The 22,729-nt window shown below is 38.8% G+C and overlaps 1 protein-coding gene across 1 annotated transcript in view; it reads left to right on the forward strand.

The window, feature by feature from the left end:
- The window catches only part of LOC124619313 (leucine-rich PPR motif-containing protein, mitochondrial), a 200,162-nt gene that overhangs the window by 129,801 nt on the left and 47,632 nt on the right, over positions 1-22,729 (forward strand). The window contains exons 13-16 of the mRNA XM_047145621.1: positions 8,132-8,345; positions 8,494-8,725; positions 13,171-13,330; positions 16,001-16,283. Of these exons, the coding sequence (XP_047001577.1) occupies positions 8,132-8,345; positions 8,494-8,725; positions 13,171-13,330; positions 16,001-16,283 (889 nt within the window). The remainder of the gene's footprint in view (positions 1-8,131; positions 8,346-8,493; positions 8,726-13,170; positions 13,331-16,000; positions 16,284-22,729) is intronic.

Raw genomic sequence — 22,729 nt, forward strand, 5'->3', positions numbered from 1 at the left:
ATATAGACAACATACTTTATACATATGCAATTAGCAACCTTATTGGTTTATGATTAAAATACTACTACAGTATCTGAATTTGCAGTAACAATAAACAAGGCTCCAGATCAGAGAAGTGGGGGCAGGGGAAGAGGGGATGGATAGAGGGGTGAATGGAAATGAAGATAGAAAATGGGGGAAAGAAGGAATGGGTAGACAGAGAGGGCTGGAGAAGATGAAGAGGGGGGGGGGGGGGTTAGGAGGATATGGGTGGAGAAAAGGGGGAAGAGGTGGTGGACTGTAACGGGGGGGGGGGGGGGGGGGGGGGGGAAGATGGACAGAGGGTGGGCGGATAGAGGTGAACAAAGAAAGGGAGAGGGGGAGAGTCAGGTGAGAGAAGGAGATTAGGGAGTATATCCAGTTCCCATACATATTAGAAGCACGTACTTTCTCTATTCTTTTATCCTTTCTTTGTCAGTTTAAGCAGACCAGGCCACAGAAAGCATGACCAGGTACAGATAGTTGGTAATAAAATAATAAACTGTAGCTCCCCTGAGCTTTGCAATAAATTTAGATACTTGTGTAATGAATCTGTTTGCAGTGATATTTTTCTACAAATAAGTTGCTATCGACCTGTATTACCAATACCATTGATATAACATTGGAAATAATCAATTATTGATAATATAATGTAAGTCGATAGATAAAAAATCTACTCACCAAGTGGCAGCATGGGAACACACACACACACACACACACACACACACACACACACACACACACAGAATGATTTCACTTGTACAAGCTTTCGGAGCCAGTGACTCCTTTTTCTGGCAGAAGAGTTGTGAAGGGGAAGGAAGAGGGGTGAAGGAAAAGGACGGGAGAGGTTTAGGGAAAGGGGTATAGTTCGGAAAAGTCACCCAGAATCCCAGGTCAGGGGAGACCCTTCAACTCTTTTGCGAGAAGGAGGAGCCACGAGCTCTGAAAGCTTGTAAAAGTTAAATCCTTCTGTGTGTGCGTTTCACTGCCACTGCTTGGTGAGTAGATTTTTTTATCTATCCATATACATTACAAAATCATTGACAGTTTGACTTAAAATTCTGGGCCCAAAGGCAGTGGTTCACAAGTAAAACTTTCCATTAGTGTTTCATCTCGGACCACTGGAGATGCTCTCAATGATGAAGCAGCAACAGAGACAAAATGTTAGGAGAAAGTTTCACATATTAACCATGACGTATCAGCCAGGAAAGTGAAGTTCATATCTCTTGTGAAATTCTACATTATATGATCACTCTACAAGGACCATCAATTAATATAGCTGCATTCTTGACAGACAGCATGTTACAATTAATAAATTGGTAATGTTTTATAACATAACTATGGCTTTTGATTTGTGAACCGTGATATCCTCTCACAAATGTTAAAGTAAGGTGAAATATGATAAGTTCATGGTTTTCAGCTTATAGGCTTTCTAAATTAGAAGCTGAGATGGTTAATTTGAAAGGGCATGGCCGATTTCTTTCCTCAATCTGAGCTTATGCTACATCTCTTTTGTATCCCCACCAGTGAACATGGTGAGCTGGCCCAAGGTAGTACAGTAGAATAGTGCAGAAACTGGCCATGGAAGGCACGTGTGATGCACATATGGGCAGACCCTCTGACAGAAGTGTTTACCTGCAGACAGCAGTAAGCTGAGTAGGCCAATGCTTATGTTGAGTTCAGCCACTGCAGGGCCTCCCTTTTGCTTCGTCCTGAGTGTTCTTGTGAGGTCTCGGTCATCTGGTGCCCACACCAGCCAAGTACTGAGTTTATTTCCGTGCCCATCTGTATACGGTTTCAGATATGCTTCCCATAGGTTGACTTGCATGATGAGTTTTCTTTCCTCTCACAGGGTTTTGTTCCTCAGTTATTTTTGAGCCATCATCGGTCTGTGAAGTATCTGCATTGACAGTGTAATTTAGTGTTGTTGTCGTGCTTGTGTAGATACTAAGGTCTCTAATGGTCTTGTTCTTCGTGGAACCATAAACCCTAGTCTTCCTTCTAAATTGTAAGAAATCAAATATTCCGAACCATATACTTTAAAGATACCCCACTTGCAGTGTCACAGGATGCAAAGTTTGCCCTCTTTGAAGGTGTCACAAGAATGGAGTATATAGATAAAAATAGTAATAGTTCCCATTCTGAAGGGCAGCTAATGGAATATTTGAAAATGCAAACATGTTTCAAGGCAAATATATTGTTAAATTTTGACAGCCTCAATACTTATAGTTCAACATTTCTTAAGTAACTTCAGAACACATAACTGTAAGTTTTTGCTACAGTAAAGTAGGTACCATCAGAACATATTACTTTAAGTTTTTGCTACACTCAAATAAAAGTAGTTAAAATGTTCAATTTTCAGGACTACATGTAGATCAGAACCTGAACTGGAAGAAACTGGACTGAAGGTGCAATAAAGCACCACAATTTAGAAATGTTTGTTATATGCACAATTCCAGCTATAGGAAATTTAAAAAATGAAGAAATTATTTGATTTACAGGCATCCATCATTAATGAGTTTACTTTTTTTGATGATACTAAATCACAGAGAACCGTTTTAGGGTAGATAAAAGTGTAGTGAGAATTGTATGTGTTGTTAAATGTGGTGTAAAGTTTATTTCAGTTATTCCTCACATAATGTGGTTAATGACTATACCAGTTTCAACTTGCTAGTAATTGTCACTAGTCCAATAAAAATAAGAAACAGTAGACATATTATGACATTACATTAATAAATTAAATAAAAACACACATAGATCATATAATTCAATTCGATAGATAAAATATCTACTCATCAAGTGGTAGTAGAAGAACACACACAAAAGGTATTACAGTTTGCAAGCTTTCAGAGCCAGTGACTCCTCCTTCTTGCAGAAGGATTAAAGGGTAAGGAAGAGGGGTGAAGGAAAAGGACTGGTGAGGTTTAGGAAAAGGAGTAGAGTTCTGAAAAGTCGCCTGGAACCACAGGTCAGGGAAGACTTACCAGACGGGATGAGAAGGAAAGACTCACCAGTCCTTTTCCTTCACCCTTCTTCTTCCCCTTCAACCCCTCTGCCAAATGAAGGAGCCACTGTCTCTGAAAGTTTGCAAACTGTAATACCTTCTATATATGTGTTCTCCTAGAACTGATTTCCTTCTCATCCTGTGCGGTAAGTCTCCCCTGACCCTAAGTGATCGGTGACTTCTCCAAACTATACCCCGTTTTATAAACCTCATCAGTCCTTCTCCTTTCCCCTCATCCTTCTGTAATGCCTTTTATATGTGTGTTGTCCTGCCACCACTTGGTGAGTAGATTTTTTTATCTATCCAACTATGATATATTTTCAAAAATTAACTAAAGTAAATGTTGTTGTTGTGGTCTTCAGTCCATAGACTGATTTGATGCAGCTTTCCATGCTAATCTATTCCACGCAAGCTTCTTCATCTCCAAGTACCGACTGCAACCTACATCCTTCTGAATCTGCTTAGTGTATTCATCTCTTGGTCTCCCTCTACGATTTTTGTCATCCACTCTGCCCTCCAATATTAACTTGGTGATCTTTTGATGCCTCAAAACATGTTCTACCAAACGATCCCTTCTTCTAGTCAAGTTGTGCCACAAATCCCTCTTCTCCCCAATTCTATTCAGTACCTCCTCATTAGTTACGAGATCTACCCACCTAATCTTCAGCTTTCTTCTGTAGCACCACATTTCAAAAGCTTCTATTCTCTCCTTTCTAAACTATTTATCGTCCATGTTTCACTTCCATACATGGCTACTAAAGTAAGTATAACAAAAATGATAACCATGGCTCTGTCAAAGTATGAGGCTGCTGCTGGAGGATAACTGGAACTAACTGTTATTAACACTTTATATAGCCAGACACGGCTGTGGAAGCTGTTACATTTTGAAACTTCCTGGCAGACTAAAACTTTCTGCTGGACCGGTACTTCAACTCAGGACCTTTGCCTTTCATGGGCAAGAGTTACTGGCCTAAGTAAAGCTGTGAGGATGGTTTGTGAGTCATGCTTGGGTAGGTTAGTCGGTAGAGCATGTGGCTGTGAGAGGCAAAGGTCTCGAGTTCGAGTCTCAGTCCAGCACATAGTTTTAATCTGCCACGATGTTTCATATCAACGCAGACTCCACTGCAGAATGAAAATTTCATTCTGGTACTACATTTTGATTTGTGTGCATAAATTGGAATTAAGTAAACATAAAGTAGCGTATAAAAGTGCAGACTTTCATGGCCACAATGTGAGTAAATTGGCAGTAGCTAAACTTGAACTGGACCAAGGAACCATCAAATTTGTTTCTCTGATAACAGATTTTTATCAAGATCAAATCATTACTATGTTAGAATGTACATTAGGCTGTAGAAATTAAAAAAAAAAAAGCACAGAAATAACTTTCACAGTAAAGAGCCAGATTTGAAATTAGACAAGTTGTGGGCTGTAGTACAAAATAAAGCTCCGTAACACATGTTGGCACGACTCCATGATCTTAGGCAGCGATCTGATGATGTCACAACCGACCGTTGCTTGTATATGCATAAACAATTTGGCTTCCATTGGAAGATGAAATGTTAAGCAGAGAAATATGCCTTGGACCATGACCTAATACTCATAAAACAAATATCACCAAAATACAAAAAAATGTTCTACAAAATGTAAAGCTATCAAGAATTGTTTGATAATGCCTAAAAAGTGTTTAAAAACACGCATGACAGCCATAGCCATTTTGTAAAACAAAGTATTATTTTACCACCTGCCCATGTGGTTGAGTTTTTGATAGCCCCCTTGTTAGCAGAAGATTTGTGTCTTATGAAAGTGGGACAGAGCACATATTTGACACTGCCATCAACCTTTATTATGCCTTACAGCTCTTTCATTCACACACTGGTCTTTGAAAGCACAGTCCCTAGAAGATAGCTGCCAAGATGGATTCTGACCAAGGCAAACCGGGCGCTGTATAATCAGATGGCTGCATATCAGTGTACAGACAGTGTCTAGGAATGAGCAGATCACATCAACAGCATGTTTCATGAGACTTGGTTTACTTCTGTGCCCAAGACTTCAGGGAAACTGTTTCCTGGTGGGATGAAGCATGCTACTCTATAAGCAGGGTCAAACTTGGGGTCTTGCATGGGTTCAAGTGCAGACTATAATGAGAATCTCACACCTTTTCAGTTCACTAGAGCAATATTCCTTTGTGTTATGAAAGAGAACAAATGAAGATCATGGCATGTGTTCTTGAGTTCTGTAAACCATTCCATTAAGTTGTCAGTAATGTGAGAGATTATCAGGAGAGCTTGAGTAGGAAGTAGTATTCTGGTGGACACCAGGACATGTCGAAACCCAGGGAAATGGGGAAGCCATGAAAACTTGCCAGAGGCACACTGCATAAAATACGCTGTCTGCCTGCAGACTATTTGCTCATTGTTGACTCAGGAGATCAAAAGCCGTTGGGAGTCAGACTGGGCAGAAGTATCTGAAAATAAGGTGTCAGTAAAACCAACAGCCTAGCGATGGCAATCTTCCTTCTAGTTGTGACACGGTGTGAAGTGGCACCAACCCATCTCTGTGTAGGTCATTGTCCTCTGACTCATGACTTCTTACTCTGGCTAAGAGGACTCACCAGTTTATGGATTAGGTATTTCAAATATGACAGTATTATGAAAATGAAAATTGCTACTCACCATATAGCGGAGATGCTGAGTCGCAAATAGGCACAACAAAAAGACTGCCACAAATATAGCTTTCAATCAGCAAGGCCTTCATCAAAATTAGACAACAAAAACACACTTACACACACACTCATACAAACGCAACTCACACACACGACTGCAGTCTCAGGCAACTGAGGCCACACTGCGAGCAGCAGCTTAAGTGCATGATGGGAGTGGTGACTGTGTGGGAGTAAGGAGGAGACTGGGGTGGGGAGGGGGAGGGAGAATAGGGTAGGTATGGCGGACAGTGACGTGCTGTTGGGGAGCACACAGAGACGAGGTGGAAAGAGGGTATGGCAGCTGTGTGTAGCTGGGAGGTTATATGGAGGCCTTGAACCTTGCCTCACCATAATTCCCCAAATCCCTCAACATGCAAACTTGCCCTACATTCCCAGAAAGAACCACAGTTCACCATCTAAAAGCTGATCCCGACCTAATAATCCTACCTGCAGATAAAGGCTCCACCACTGTTATTCTGAAACACAAGGAATATCTGGCAGAAGGACTCGCCAGCTGTCAGACACATCCACCTACAAACCTTGCCACAGTGACCCCATCCCAGAAATCCAGCAGGATCTCCAGTCACTCCTCAAATCCGTAGGCCCATCCCAGAACCTCTCTATGAAGTCCATCTCTCTGCTCACCCCTACCGCTCCCCACACCCCCACCTTCTATGTGCGTCCAAAGCCTGTAAACCCAACCACCCAGGATGCTCTATTGTGGCTGGTTAATGTGCCCCCACTGAGGGAATCTCTGCTCTCATAGATGCAACACCTTCAACCTATTACACGGAACCTAACCCCCTATATAAAAGATACCAACCATTTCCTCCACTGACTCACCATAGTGCCTGTCCCCTTACCTCACTGTGCCCTACTCGTCACTATTGATGCCACCCCCCTTTACACTAACATCCCTTATGCTCATGGCCTTACTGCTATTGAACACTACCTTTACCAATGCCTGACAGATTCCAAACCAACAACCTCCTTCCTAGTCGCCATGACCAACTATATCCTCACCCACTATTACTTCTTCTTTGAAGGCATTACCTACAAACAAATCCGGGGTACAGCTATGGACACGTGCATGACACCATCCTACGCCAACCTATTCATGGGCCATCTAGAGGAATCCTTCCCAAAAACCTAGAATCCTAAACCCCTCACCTGGTTCAGATTCATTGATGGCATCTTTGCTATCTGCATTGAAGGTGAGGACACACAATCCACATAATTCCTCCAGAACCTCAGTAACTTCTCCCCCATTTGCTTCACCTGGTCCTACTCAACCCAACAAGCCACCTTCCTAGATGTTGACCTCAACCTCAGAGATGGCTACATCAGTACCTCCATCCATATCAAACCTACTTAGCACCAGCAATACCTTCACTTCGACAGCTGCCATCCATTCTATACCAAGAAGTCCCTTCCATACAGTCTAGCCTCCCGTGGTCATCGTATCTGCAGTGACAAGCAGTCCCTCTCAAAATATACCAAGAGTCTCACTGAAGCATTCACTGACCATAATTATCCTCCCAGCCTTGTATAAAAACAAATCTTCCATGCCTTATCTTTCCTGTCTCTCACTACCTTTCTGCTCTCTTATTTGACTCTTATCCACTGATACAGATGCCCTAAGCTATCTTAAAAAATTACCAAGTGAAAGAAAACCACCTGAAAAGACATTTGTATATAATGCAACAGCATGGAGAATGCTTAATACCCTTGTCTCATAACAGTTCAGTATGGGTGCTAAAGACCTCAGTGTCATGCATTGAAATAAATCCATAATTTTCACCACCATCCTTTTTCCATTTTGTCCTGTTTGTATTAGTGCTCTGTTAGGTATCAGGTCATTGTTGATTTTGCATTAAGCACTAATCAAAAGAAAATAAATAGTTTTCATAGTGAATGTACCTCTGCTTGCAGTACACTGATTGTGATGGGTTGCCATCTTAGCATCCTTTAGAATCATAAAGAACTCTGCATTACACTACTGTGTTTACATAAAAAAAACCTATGCCGTCATTTATTCAGTCATTACTCTTCAACCTTGATACGCAAAGATAATTGACCGGTTAATACATACCTGGTTCTTCCAGTGTTTTGCAAATGAAGTATTACCCTGTGTAATATATGAATAACCATGGAAGGAATAGTTAGATATCATTTCAGTAGATGCTATGTCAGCTTTAGCTGTGTGGTTTTTCTCTTGCATCTGTGAATAATTCTCATAAATTTTCTGTGTCTCATACAATTAACAAATGTTTAACTGTCATTTATCACATTGAATATTATAGAAAACTTCCCCTTAGTTTTGATATATGTTATAGAGATATGTGTAATAATTATTATTTTTAAGTCTTATTTCTGCTCTCTTATTTGACTCTTGGCCTCTGCTGCAGATGCCCTAAGATATCTTAAAGAATTACCACGTGAAAGTAAAGCACCGGAGAAGACATTTGTGTATAATGCAACAGCATGGAGAATGCTTAATACTCTTGCCGAAGAAGGTCGTACAGATGATGTGAAACTACTGCTAGAAACTTTGGCAGAAAACAAATTCATTGAACTTAACAATATCATGCTGGGACCTCTTGTAAAGTCCTGCATAGTAAGGTACAGTGACCAAATTCAAATTACTTAGAATAAAATTTCTAATAGTTTCTGTTGTATTATTTATGTTGGTGAATTTGTAATGTTCAAAGGATACATCTATGATGCTAAAACATATTAATTATACTTTTTAATTACAATTTTTATTTAGAGAAGACGTTCCACAAGCAATGCAGGCTTTTGAATGGTGTGTTGAACACCATTCATGTACTCCATGGAAAAATGAGCTGGCTCGCCGTCTTATACAATCTGAGAATCCGGATATGCTTCAGCACTTGACTGATCTAAGCACTAAAGTTCACGGTGAAATTAATAGTTTGTATGACCTGGTGTTTGCATTTGTGGAGTGTGGTCGTGTCCGTGCTGCACGAAAAATACTTGAGGTTAGTATCTCTTTGTGTACTGAAATTGAAAGAATGCATTTATATTCTAATGATAGGCTTGTAAATTTTCACTTTTTGTAACTATTTCTTGAAAAAGATGATGATTTTAATAAATTAAAAAAAATCTCCCTTGAACATTGGCTTTTTACAGAAGAATGTTTCTCTTTAAGGCATTTCACAGTTGCATAATAGTGATTATGTGGTCCAGACACATTACTGTGACCACCTGTCAAAAGACTGAATAATAACCTTTTGCCGCAGTCATGCCATTGATGTGGTCCAACAGATTCTTGATTATGTTTAAGTCCAGGGAGTACGGTGAACTTAACGCTAGTGCACTTTGAACCACACTTGTAACTGCGAGCTGTGTCCTTCTGTGTCATTGCATTGTCCTGCTGGTAGATGCCATTGTGCCAAAATAAAACACACTGCATGTAGGGGTAGGCATGGTCCCCAGGGATGGATACAGACTTGTATCGATCTATTGTGTCTTTCAGAAGGACAAGATCATCGAAAGAATGCTTCAGAAACATTCCCTAGACAATAATGCCCCCTCCTCTGGCCTCGACCCTTCTGACAACTGTTGTAGTGTGTTTACTTTCAGAAGTTTCATGCTTTACACGCCATTGGCCACTGATGGAGCATAAAATGTGATTCATCTGAAAAGGCCACCTGTCACCAGTCCAGTTGCAGTGCTGGTGTGCAAATTTTTGCCTGCTTCGCCAATGAATAGCAGTCAGCATGGGTGCTTGAACCAGGCGCCTGGTGCTGTGGCCTATATGTAGCAATGTGCAGTGAATGGTCATTGAGGAGACACTGTTGGTAGCCCCTTGGTTCATCTGGACAGTGAGTTGCTCAACAGTTGCACATCTATTTGTCCTTATACATGTCTGCAGCCGTCATTCACCCCATTCACCTGCGACCTGTGGTGCAGCACTGTTGCCTTGGTGCCGGTTTTGGATGGTACCATTTTGCCACGCATGGCCTGTTTTAACCACAGCAGCACATGAACAGTTTATAATCGTAACCATTTTGGAAACACTTCCAGCCTTGGCTCAAAAATCAGTGATGTCGATGTTTTTGGTGTCAGATAAATCGCTCCATTTCCACATTATGATGACTGCACTGTTTTCTGTGTCCTCTGACTGAGAACTTAGTAGCTTCTGGATGAATCCTTTCTCCAAGCTGTGGACTACAACAAGATTTGTCCGAGCAACAATTTTAAACTGTCACGTGTGTGCACAAAACAAAAGCTGCATTTGAACAATGCTTTCTGCAATTTCTAAGCAGCTGTTCAAGTTGTGGTCTCTGGTGGTTTTCAACTTAAAGCAGCAGCCAGACTATGGCATTGGAAATTCTGCCAATCTCACAAAACAGCAGAGGCATTCATGTGCAAAGCTGAGTGTATACAGTGAGACAGCTCTCCTATCCAATGAAAACAAATCAGACTTTTGTATTTGGAAACTGTCAACAGAATTTAAATATGTTTATGTAGTTACATTAGACAGAAGTAAAATTATTTGTTATTTTGACTTATTTTAATTCCCTTATTTTATTTTATTTGCACATTATTAGCCAAAAAAACCATTAGTCATATTTCAGAATGTTGAAGTTATTTTTCTCAGTGTGCTAAAAAATTGCTTTTATAAAGCTGATTTTTTTTTCCATCCTTGGGCTCATTGATCAACCAAAATGGAGTATTACTTCCTCCTGAGGCTGTCAGTTTATGCTACGATATTCCACAGTTCTTGTTGAACTTTCTCAGTATGAATGTTAGTACATGTTTACTGAGTGGTTTAAATTGGTCAGTTGTGTTGAATAAATCATTTTGTTTACAAGACACATTTGTACTCACGTGGACTACCTCCTCTAGGCCTCACGTTATTCTAAAGTTAGGGACATATACATCTTAAATTAGAAATTTCAATCTTTGGTATATTATTGATTGACAACCTATAGGTTTTATCATCATAATACAATTTTCATATATTATATGTGAGATATATTTTGTGAGCACCTTTTATACCATTATCCCCTTACCTGTCACTTGTTTTCATCATTAGACACTAATAAAAGAATGAAAAAAACTTTAAATCACATTCTAAGAGTGTTATTTCTGTGATGTTACTGCTCTACAACCTTGGTTTCCTGTAGGAGTACTGATGTAAGGCAGCAGATTGATTTCAACTTGATACTCTGCAGAACTACTACTCTGATATTTAATATCTAAACTAATGTTTCTGATGTGTACCTAGTGTTGATAACGAGATAGTTTTAGACTCTTGGATCTAGATTATACTAGAATGGCAAACCCACATTATTCAGTTGCAACAAAGAACAAAGTATATTACAGGCTTCTCCTTACTCTCTTCATTTAGCTGAGACAATGATCTCATTTAGAAAAGAGCCATGAGAGCAATGACCACTCCAAAGCCAACATATTCCAATCTTCACATCTTGGCATGTCTACATACTGAGAACATCTAAGTCTGGTGGAAGTAACAACAGTACAGTGAATGCCCAACGTAAAGTAAAATGCATAAAATAAATCTCCATGTTCATGCAGCAGAAATCTTTGTATTTATAAAAATAGTCATTTTCAACAAGGAATTCAAGTGTAAAACTTGCCAACAAAAACAAAATACATGGTCTTTTCCTTTTTAGTTATAATTCTAAAGGCTAATTGCTTTTTTTCGAAATGAATCTTTATTTTTTACATGTTATATCAAAGAAATGACATTAGCAAATGCAACAATAACTGGGATAAGTAATCATTCATGCAAATTCCTCATGAATGAATGTTTGTTTGCTTGGTTGTTGTTGTTGTTGTTGTTGTTGGTGGTGGTGGTGGTGGTGGTGGTGGTGGTGGAGGAGGATTTTATGTTCTTAATGTACACCATCTCTAACTATGTCACCATTTCTATTTGCTACTTTGTGTGTGTGTGTGTGTGTGTGTGTGTGTGTGTGTGTGTGTGTGTGTGTGTGTGTTTGTCTCATGCCAAGTCATTAGTAATCTTTCATGACATCCATCATATCCATCCATTGTGTGCATGAAGATATGCATACCTTTTTGGAAAATAATTGGGAGAAGCAAAAGATAAGTAACAGTGCAGGGAAAATGCATTTTTCGACACTGTTTTGGTGTGAAGTCACAGTGTTCTTATTTGATGTGCTTTCTGTTGGTTTTCATGACTATGCTATATGTACAAGTATAGTATCTGTGCCTTACTACTTTACAGTATTGAATTATGCCACCTTTATACAAAGATAGATTAACTGTAGCACATTTGTACACCAATGTCATATTTCCTGTCTTCTTCTATGTCCTGCGGTGCCAAAAACACAACGAATTCAGTATATCTTTTATATGTGAGTGCATCTAAGCATGGCATTTTCTTAGCATGCAAGTTATAATACGTTAACTACCAAATACAGCACTTCAGCTTCAGAATGATGGAATCCAACATGGCATTAAAAGAAATTATGCATTGACATCTAGCTCTACAGATGACCAAACAATGAAATAACAGGATATTTGTTCAAGCAGTGCAAAAATCACTTGCAGTTGGAAGTCCTTCATTGTCTGCACATGTGCAATAGTCAGGTTGTAAATGACATCAGACATCCTCCGATTGCTGCTTGAAAAAATTTGTACACACACATCTTATTCCACTCTCATTACAGGGTTATCTTACCATATCAGACACAGGGCCACCTGTGAAAGCAGTCATGTCATATCAGCTCAGCCATAATTTCTGGACAGCATTGTGCATGAACCAGCTGTTCGCCTTAAGAAATGGTTACCCCCAGATTATGGCCAAAATCAGAGTTGACCACCCATTTGCAGAACACATTGTTAAGCACATGTTACTCAGTTTCAACAGCTGCTTCACAACCTGCCATGTGGATCCATTCCCCCAACATTAGGTTCTCTGAATTACATAGGTGAGAGTTGTCATTGAACGTGCGCCATAAGCCCCCCAGTCTCAATCTCAGCTGGCCCTGTCTCACAGGCACTCCTGTCTGTGCTCCAGGGCCCTAACTTCAGCCATCTTGCACTGACAACCTCTTCCCCGCAGTTTCCTCTTGCTATATTATGTCTCTACTCCCAGTCCACACCTTCACGTCATCATGGATTACATATGGCTCCCCCTGCCTACTGCAAGAATAAGTTCTCCAGTGCTAGTGCCACATTCTTATCCCATGCACCTACTGCCTCTTGCTCTCAGCTGTCAACCCTTCTCCTCCAACCCTCTCTCCAAATTCACACCTCCTTTCTCTCTTCCCCCACCTCCACTCCACCTGGCTCAACTTCTCACCCCCAGTCAAGCTGCAAGGCTGGCACAATACAACAGAAGACTTTACATGTAGAATATGTATAGAGGTAATGAAACACTGACAGAATGGTAGACATTGTAATTCATTTTTAAACTAATTTTTTGCAGACCCCAGGCCTACGCTATCGAACTGAGAGACTGTCCAATGCATGTGAGCGCTACAGACAAGATGGTCAAGTTAGTACACTTGAAGGATTGATAGAAGCTACTAGAGACCTTTCATACATTGATCGGTCAGCAATCTTTTATCAATTATTACTTTCATATTGTAAGTATATTATGATGACTGGTAACTTATTTGAATGACAATGATCAGTATTTTTACACTCAGATTAGTCAACTTTCACCAATTCTGAGCTTAACTTACCCACAAATGAGAAATACAACATTTGATTTTTAAGATTTTGTACCTTATAATTAAGCCTTTCGTCCAGAGAGTGATGAATAAGGAATGGACAAAGAAAGGGTAATGTTGAAAGTGCTGCAAGGGATGGGGAAGAACCACTTTTCTTTATTTATTAACATTTTCTTTGCATAGAACCATCAACATGATGGCTTTTGCAAACATGAGAAATAATAGCACAACACTAATTACACCTACAAAATATATTATATACTGTAAGTGTTGCACCTTATATCTATTTTGTACATTTTTTACATTACAGCTGATATGCTACAGTCTCATGTTACAATCAGTGTTTTCAAATTCATTGAATGAATATCAACACTTTCCTGCAGAAAATACTTTAATTTGTTGTTAAAAGCATTTCCCCATGTATGCTCTTAGAGAATTTGGTAGTTTGTGAAACCACATCAAACCATTTATGTGTGGGCTTCTGTCTGCCAGTTTTAATGTTCTTTTTTGGAAATACTTAAATCTTTTCCTGGTATTGTCATCATGTACATTTATGAACTTCATAACTTCTGCTGATGTAATTAATTTAACTATGTACTGATAATACATTACTAGGTATTTGTGCTGCACAAAAACTTCATATCATGAATCTCTGTGGCTGATCCCATGTGTAAATCTTATTGCTCTTCTCTGTAACAGTAGTATTCTTCTTAAGTATTCATCATCTACATCACCTCATTGTTCACTCCCAAAGAGACACACAGAAAAAAGATAAAAAGTACTTATTTGGTTTGAAAATTTTGAACTCATATGTAAGTAATTTTTGGATCAGAGATAATAATTAAACTGTATAAAGGAATCCTAGGTTGTGAAACGAGGCTCTAAAATATTAGAAAGAATGGAAAGAGGGAGTGTGAAAGGAGCAGGGGAGAGTAAAAAACATTCTAAATTATAAGGTATGATATGGACTGTGTGTTTTAAATAGAACAGGTGGACAGAAGACTACTTCAAAATGATGGCAAAATTTGTAACAAGCACTTCTGCAGATCACTTGCCAACAGGTTACTGCTTGTTGGTGGTATATCATTTATATATCATTGGCAAAACTCTCATGTCATTTGATAGGTTACATGTGTTCTAGCATTGGTCATCCACTAGTAAATGTGTGTTTCATTAATGCAGTCATTTGACTTCTGTTTTGCACATGATCATTATTTTACCCATTTCCACATTTGTCTTTTCCTTCTGTCTTCTTTTCATATACCACTTTACTTTGCGTTCTGTGATTTATTTTGAGCAAAGCTATGTTTTGATTGTTTTGAATGTCTACTGTTCGTTGCTACTATTCTTGAAAGTAAGTCTTGGCTGCAATCCTATCATCCCTGCAGACTCCTTTCTGCCTATTTTGTTCTTCCAATTTGTGCTGTCATGATAGCTCCTTACATCTTCGAACCTTCTTTTCCAATCAGAAACATGTTGCCCCTGGTTAATTCCATGGACTAATGTTTGGGAGAAACAGAATTGAGATCCTTGTCTTTCCATGTGGTCTTCGGTTTTTCTTACTCACCTTGAGTGAGTGTCAGGATCCATCATTTGAAAAGTCCATGGATGGTTTCCTGGTCCATCATTGTTCAGTCAAATTTTGTGATCCACTTGTAAACTTGTTGTCAATTAACTTAAAACTCTAATCTCCTTTCCTTTCTTTAAACAAATGTATATTTGTCTCTTTGTCCTGATAGGTAACTGCTGCTTATACATTTTGGATTACAATTATAAAAGAAAACACAACTCCTGAGAACAGTTTTTTCACAAACTAATGTATTTCACAAAATAAAATTCAAATGACAAATAGTGCATGAGCTCTTAGTTTAAAATCATCTGATCTGGTTCTTTACTCTTTATTGATATCTCCAGAGGAGCTGCAGATATTTAAATTAGATATTTTTATTTTTCTACAAATAATTGATGATAATTTCTTTCTCTAATGATAAATAATCATTCAACAATGTGTAGACAATTTAAGTGTTGAACATTGCAGCTTTGCTTTAAAACTTTCCTTTGTCATCAGAGTATATGCACACATGTGCATAAAAACCTTCCTAGTAGACTAAAACTACATGCAGGAATGAGATGAAAGACTGGACTCTAGTTGACACTCGCATAGTAATACAGTTTTAATCTGTTGAGTAATAGTTGAATTCTGTAACTGTTTGTAGAGTTTCATCAGACATAAGAAATTAAATCAGCAGTATACTTATTACTTATTTTAAAGATGAAACAGCAGCTAACAGTCAAGTAGAGCTGGATGACACTTTCGAATATAGGCATTCTGTAGCATTTATGTAATTCCATTGATCATTTATCTGCTGATGAATAATTGTGTTTATTGGTGTCTTTTTTCTGACTACTTTGCCCAGATTGTAATGCTGGATATCCATCTTTAGCATAGGGGATTCCTTATCTTTCCAAAAGGCTATATTCTTTAACTTTTCTTCTCATGTCTTTGAGTTTATCATCATAGTAAAATGACAAATCTTCAGGCTGCAATCTACTAGCTGAATGATTTAAAAATCATTGTTACAGGTAATAATGAAGATGTGGACAAAGCTCTTGGACTTTGGACAAGGATGCAAGAAGAGGATGTGCAGCCAACTGATAAATTCCTGTTCACACTGGGTACATTCCTAGAACAGAAAGGAAGAACTGCCCCTTTTGTAATTCCACAGATTTCTCAGGAAACAAAAACAAAGACACGTGAAGTGCAATATGTAGATAAGGTCCCAGCAACTGAGCAAATCTTGCTAAAGGAATTTCGAAAAGCCCTAAATAATGATGATTTAGACAAAGCCCTAGAAATAAAAAGAAGGTTAGTATAGGAAAACCTTTTATCTTTCTTTAGTAATACTCACAAATCAAAGTAAAATTTTCAGCAGAATTTTGCATTGACTGATTTGAGATTTGCATATATTATCATTCTCAATTATTTGAGTATGGAAGGTTGTGTATATTCAGTTTTGGTTTTTAAAATTTTCTGAACCCAACATTTTTATTTTTGTGTCATCTGTAGCAAGGGGTACAAAATAGTGTGTCTTTTACCTTTTTGGTCATTTACTCATTTCCTACCAGAGCAAGAAAACTTTGCTCCTAAATCAGACTGGCCTCAAAATCTGTGTTTACTGTCCATGAGGTCTATTGGGTGCAGGGTGCAGCAGCTATGTATACAACATGATCACGGTTTTAGTACGAGGGTAATCCCAAAAGTAAGGTCTCCTATTTTTTACAAGTACATAGACCTGTTTATTTCTACAATGGTTTACATCAGTTTACAGCTTCAACATTTAGCTATTTTTCGACATAATCACCATTTCTGTTGATGGATTTTTGTAGACGCTGCGGCAGTTACTAAAAGTGTAACTAATATCTTAGTACCTGACTTTTACTGATAAGCTAATGGAAGAAATGAAATTTAAAGAAGGTAGGATAATAAGCAAGGAAGAGACCATTGTATGCCAATCAAACTTGGAAAAATTATAATGGACAACTTGGGGTTCTTGCTGGGGTCACACTGCATGGTTCATACAGAATATGAACTCCCCTGAAATCATTTTTTTAAGTTATAAATCTTTTTATTGTACCAACTTGTGTAATTTCTTGTCCACTGTTTGAAGGACTACAAGAAACCCTGCCTTTGGATGTTGAATACAAACCTCCGTATATGGACCTACATATTTGTGAAAAAATTTGGTAGCTTCCTTCTTTAAATTAGAATTTGGGTGAAAAGCTTTAATCAACATCATGTTGCCCATCTTGTAATTTGGTGTTGCAGTTTTACAGAAGTGTTCATTTACTCTAATTTGAGAACTTTTCTTCAATTCCTTTTCCACACATTAATGTACATCATTCCTATGTTGGATAGTATCTTTTGGCCTTTTAAATAATTTTAACAGCACTTCTCTGATAAATTTTCTATTTATTAGCTCCATTGGTGAAGACCTGTAGACAAATGAGGCAGCTCATTTAATATAACTTGGAACTCTGAAATCATTTGAGCTCATGTAGCACATTTGTCTGAACAATATTGGCAAAATCTAACCTAATTCGTCACCCTTGCTGATGGATTAGCCATCTCATGGTAAAAATTCTTTAAAAGTGCCTATAAATTGCGGACAATTTTCCGCAAGTAATCATCTTGGTTTTCCCACAGCTTGGGACAAAAATATGACAGTGGGAAATGGAAATTAAGAAGTAATAAAGGAGTTTACCAAAAAACAGAACAAGTATTAGAAACATTGAGGAAGAGAGGGTTGTATTCTGTGGAAGCCTACAAAGGCTAGATGAAAATAATAATAATAATTGTAATTTTTAACTTTGACAGAAACACAAAATCATTGGCGACTTTTATCGGAGAAGTTAAAACAGTCCTGAGGTAAATGGAAATAATGGAGGAAGAAATAGGAGAAAGAGAAAAGTTCAAAATAAAAATAAAAGGTTTTAAGGGTTTGCCAGATGAAAACAAAGAAGATGAAAGGCACAATAGGGGCAGAAGAAAAAAAGAAAAAAACATAGGAAGAGAATGGAAACTATTGGAAAGAAAGAAAGGAGAGAAAAAGAAGACATAAGTTATTTCATGTGATCCTTAGCAGGAAAAGAAAAGAAAAAATCTCACATCTACTGTGTAACAGTCTGCTTTCCTTTAGGAAAGACATAGGCTGGTGGGCCGCATACAGTGTGGTCAGAAACAGTCTGAAAAGCTTGTAAGGATGTTGCCAGGTAGGTTGTGCTGAAAGCACAGTGTGTTGTTCTGTTCCTTAGCTAATTATCATTGAAGGTAGACAATCAGACCATTGTGCACACACAGGGTGTATACGGCCCGGGAGATCCAGGAAAAACCCGGGAATTTTTTCATCCAGGAAAAATCCGGGAATTTTTTAGAATTCCGGGATTTTTCATTCTTTTAGATTTCGGTTAAATTTTTGTAGGTTTGACGTGTAAGATGTGATACGCTGACAAAGAACTTTAGTCCACTACTGCTGAATAATACTGCAGCAATGAAACATAAATCAGAGAATAACACCAAAATAAAAGTTTAGTTGCGTAGAAAATGAATATTTACACAATGCACAGACCAGTTTGCCGACACTGAAAAGTGTCAAAGGCTTTAGGTCGAAGATTGTGCAGTACGTCCGTAACAACTAACGTGCATTCAATGTGCTTGCATCGCAATTGTTTACATTTCTAACAGATCACTGGAAAATATTGCGAATAGTGACTTGAGAAGCGTTACTTTCAAAGTAAATTTCCATGCAAGATGATGTATGTTACGTGTGAGAATGTGCAGTGAATTTCTTAAATCAGAGGACGTTATAACTCTCATTCAAAATGTACCAGTAACACTTGAGGATCAGTCATTTGAAAAATTTCAGGCCCAGAAGATAAGTCATTTATGCCACTATTTAAAATTTTACCGCACATTTGTATTTGGTATAACTTAATGTGTAACACACATTTAAAAAAACCGAGCTTCAAGTTAGTTTTCAGATTTAATGTTGTTCTTTAATAGATAAAAAATTGTGCAATCGATGGCAAAACGTATAATTGACCTTAAAAAAAAGTGAATAATATGTTACTGAGCAATGTCACAAGTCTCTTCATGCCAGAGCACTTCAACTTTTCTGTAGTATAGAAAAGACGAAGTGTTCTGGCATGCAGAGCAATACCAGTTCGCTTCTTTTCTACTTTTTTGCCGGTGAATTGGATCTTCGTCTCCGAACAGCTCTAATGTTCGCTACTACTTCTTGCTAACTAATCCTATAAATGGACAACAGAGGCAGCACCAGTCACGCGACAGGTATCGAGACATCCGTACCTTGCTCTCGTACGAAATTAGTCCAGTTTTAGAGCGAAAACCTGTGTCAAGCGCAGCTACTATATTCCCCGCTCTAAAATTGCTTTCAGTAAGGACAAGTATGTCTTTTACCTCTTCCATTCCTCAATTTTTCTGATTTTATTATTTTTTATTTAAATACAAAAGCTTGCAGTTTAATCGTTGTTAAAGACCTTTAATTACTGTCTTTCGTTTTAGAATAATAAGAGATTTTTTTCCGTAAAATATTTTGTGCATTTTTACAGGCCTTTCTTTTCGGATTTTCGTGTCGCTAAATTTCAGCTCCGGTCTTTATTTTAATACTTATTTTCTTAAATTAGGTTTATTTTTCAAATATTTTTTGATCACGAAAGCTATTGTTTGAAATGTATATTTAAACATCTGTGGGAGTTAGCAGTTTAAAATAAATAACGCTATCATATTCATTTGTTTTAAAAACATTTTATTAAAGAAACATTTTCATTATTATTAGACAATACTACAAATAATTTAGAAGGAAGCACCATGTTTAACAACAAATACTGTAATTTAGGAATTGACCTTGGAGAATAACTCACTTGGAGCTGTGCGCGAGAGCATTGATTCGTGCTGTAATAGATTCTCGCTCTATCTGAGCATTTTGAATGGTCCCCTCAAGTTTTGCCTTCTTCTCTTTAAGCTGTCTTATTTCTGCGTCAACAATCTTCCTTTTAGTCAGATGATCCTTTTTCCTGGATGACTTGTCGTTTCGATTTTTGAGGTCTTCAGCATATCGATCTCGTGAGTTTCTTACAGAGTGTATAAGGGACTTTGTTATAGGCACTCCTTGGACTCCGCCGTGTGTCTTGACGGCGTCGTACACCAGTCTTCTGCTCACCTCTTTGTTCACCGAGAATCCTCGCTCCGCAGCTGCTTGACCGTGCGACAAAGTGAGTGCGATTTCCATTGCCTTCTGAAGCTCGTGGCACGTTGCATTCTGGTTCTTGAGACATTTCATCCAGAACTCATCCAGCCGTTGCTCCTTTTTGTTGGATGTTTCGAATTTTGTTTTGCAGTTCTTCTTTACAACAGAAGCGTATTGCACTTCTGCTTTATCGGCTCATACACCGTTCATCCAATTGCTCTCCACCAAAATCTGTAGAAAGGAATGAAATCGTTTGGGACCAGCCTCCCTGCACGCTATTGTGGGATCAAAGCAGCTTACAGCTTTTGTCAACCTAAAGTGTAAGGGAGATTTCTCCCTCAACTTCATTCTGGAACTTAGCAATTTCTAGGGCTGTGAGAGACCTGCACTTTCTGAATTCATTCTTGACGGTGAACCCAATCTTGACGTGGTTCACACCCAAAAGATTGGATTCTTTGTCCAAATTAACTGACGGCGAGATCTTTGTCGACTGGACAAATCGTGTCATCGTTGTCTCCATTATCTCTGTCAAAGCAGAGTGGAGGAACGGTGCTAGCGGCCAATCGGATTAGAAATCCTTTAGGAAAGGTGTCAAGTCTCCAGCAAGAGTCTTGAAAAAGGCAATTTTTGGACCAAGTAGCTTGTCCTTGAGGTGATCCTCCACTACTCTGTAGCTAGCACATTTTGGTTTGTTTTTTTTCTTCCAGTTTAACAACAAATATTCGCAGAAACGGAAGCATTACTAGAGCTTGCTCAGCAACTTCCACGTTCTCCAGTCATCGGATCGCACAAAACTTTAAGGGAAACAGTTCCGATTCCGTTGTCGAAATATGCAGAGCCCTTCTGGCAGGGATGTCCTTAAAAAGATTGAACAAGGCATGTAAAAACTGAATTATCATCCACTGTGTTTCTTGAATTGCGGACTTGAAGGTGCCGTGAACAACGTAAAGCCCACACTTTCCAATTTCCAGTAAAACGGTGTCTACTCCTTCAATTTCTTTCAAAAAAATTTTAAGTTCCCTTAAGAACGCGAAGTTGACGTTAGGGCCGTCAATTGATACTTGTAAAAGTTTTTTCATTGCTTTGCTGGGAATTTGTTTCTTGAAGGACTCGAGTAGCTTAGCTGCTGTCAAAGTGCCTAGAAAAGCCGATGCATAGTAACAGGTGCACACTAGATTTTTTTTTTTAATGTCCCAATAACGCACTAAAATGTCCATCTGGATTTTTTTGCACACCTTGTTCAAGGATTCGTCAAAACAAACAACAATCCTTGATGCGTTTATGAGGTCAGATTTAATTTCAGACTCAAAGAAATGAGCTAGTCCATACTGCACGATATAACCGATTGTGTCCTTTTGTAAACGCTGCTCTTGGCCACTTCACTGTCGGGGAACATTGTGGGGAAAAGCAACACGTCGTTCGCAGAACTACGCAGTGACTTGTGTGAAACGATGCACTCCAAACACCACAGTATTTCTGCCTTTGTTACTGCGTCCTTTATTGCCATTCAATCAATTCCTCTCAGTTTATCCCCGGGTTTTGACATTGCAGTGACATCCTTCTGCGGAGGCGCAACAATTTCAGTGGCCAACACCACTGTTGTTGACCCAGCTGAATCCGCAGATGTGGTAGTGGATGTAGAATCTGTCTGCTGGGTTGGAGTGGTCGCCGCCGGTCGGGTGTAGACATACAAACTTGCTGTGCTTCTCATGGCAGCTGCTTTCGCGACGTGCTTCTTGGATTTTGTCATGTGACTTGTAAGAGCTGATCTTCCCATAGTACAGAAGTTAATGAGGGTCCCTGGACATAATCCACATTTAGCACTATAAAGGTCTGTAGGTACTTTCCCCAACCAGTCCTTGAATGCTGGATCTGAAAGCCAGCTATCTTGAAAACCAATCAACATGGCGCAGTCGCAGTGGTTGTTGGTGGGCAACCTTTATTGGAGAAAGGAGAACGATGGATGTAAATAAGGCTGCGCCTCGTTATTATGCATAATGAAATATGACACAATGAGTGTTACCTACCTTGTCAGTTTATAAAATTTTGCCCCGCACGTGCGCAGAACTGAATTCAACAGGTGAGCCGAACACACTGACTACTGACAGACTGTGTGATTTGAAAATCGAACGAGGCACGTTTGACAACACTGTCTCTGCCAAGCAACAATCGGCGTTAATTATGATATTATTAGTAGCACTGCATTTGTTGACCTTTTAAGAAACTATGAATGACAAGACGTATCAACCAGTCTTACTCCAGTTACCTGTTGCAAGTTTCTAGCTAATTTTACAAGTACAGTACAGCACCTCAATTATAAAGACGAAAGATATTAAGGCTGATCGACCAAAGTTCTGAAGGCTTCGCCACCTTTTCGTTCTAGCTTATCCCTTACCATGAGGCTTCTCCTCTCTCTCTCTCTCTCTCTCTCTCTCTCTCTCTCTCTCTCTCTACTGGCTGCTATTGGTTGCTTGCTCTCGTCTCCCATCCACGATTTCTAAGTTATGAAGTTTGCCGGTTACGAACGACTTGGCCTCCCAGTTAC

Source organism: Schistocerca americana, chromosome 6 (assembly GCF_021461395.2).
Source record: "Schistocerca americana isolate TAMUIC-IGC-003095 chromosome 6, iqSchAmer2.1, whole genome shotgun sequence".
Classification (NCBI taxonomy): domain Eukaryota; kingdom Metazoa; phylum Arthropoda; class Insecta; order Orthoptera; family Acrididae; genus Schistocerca; species Schistocerca americana.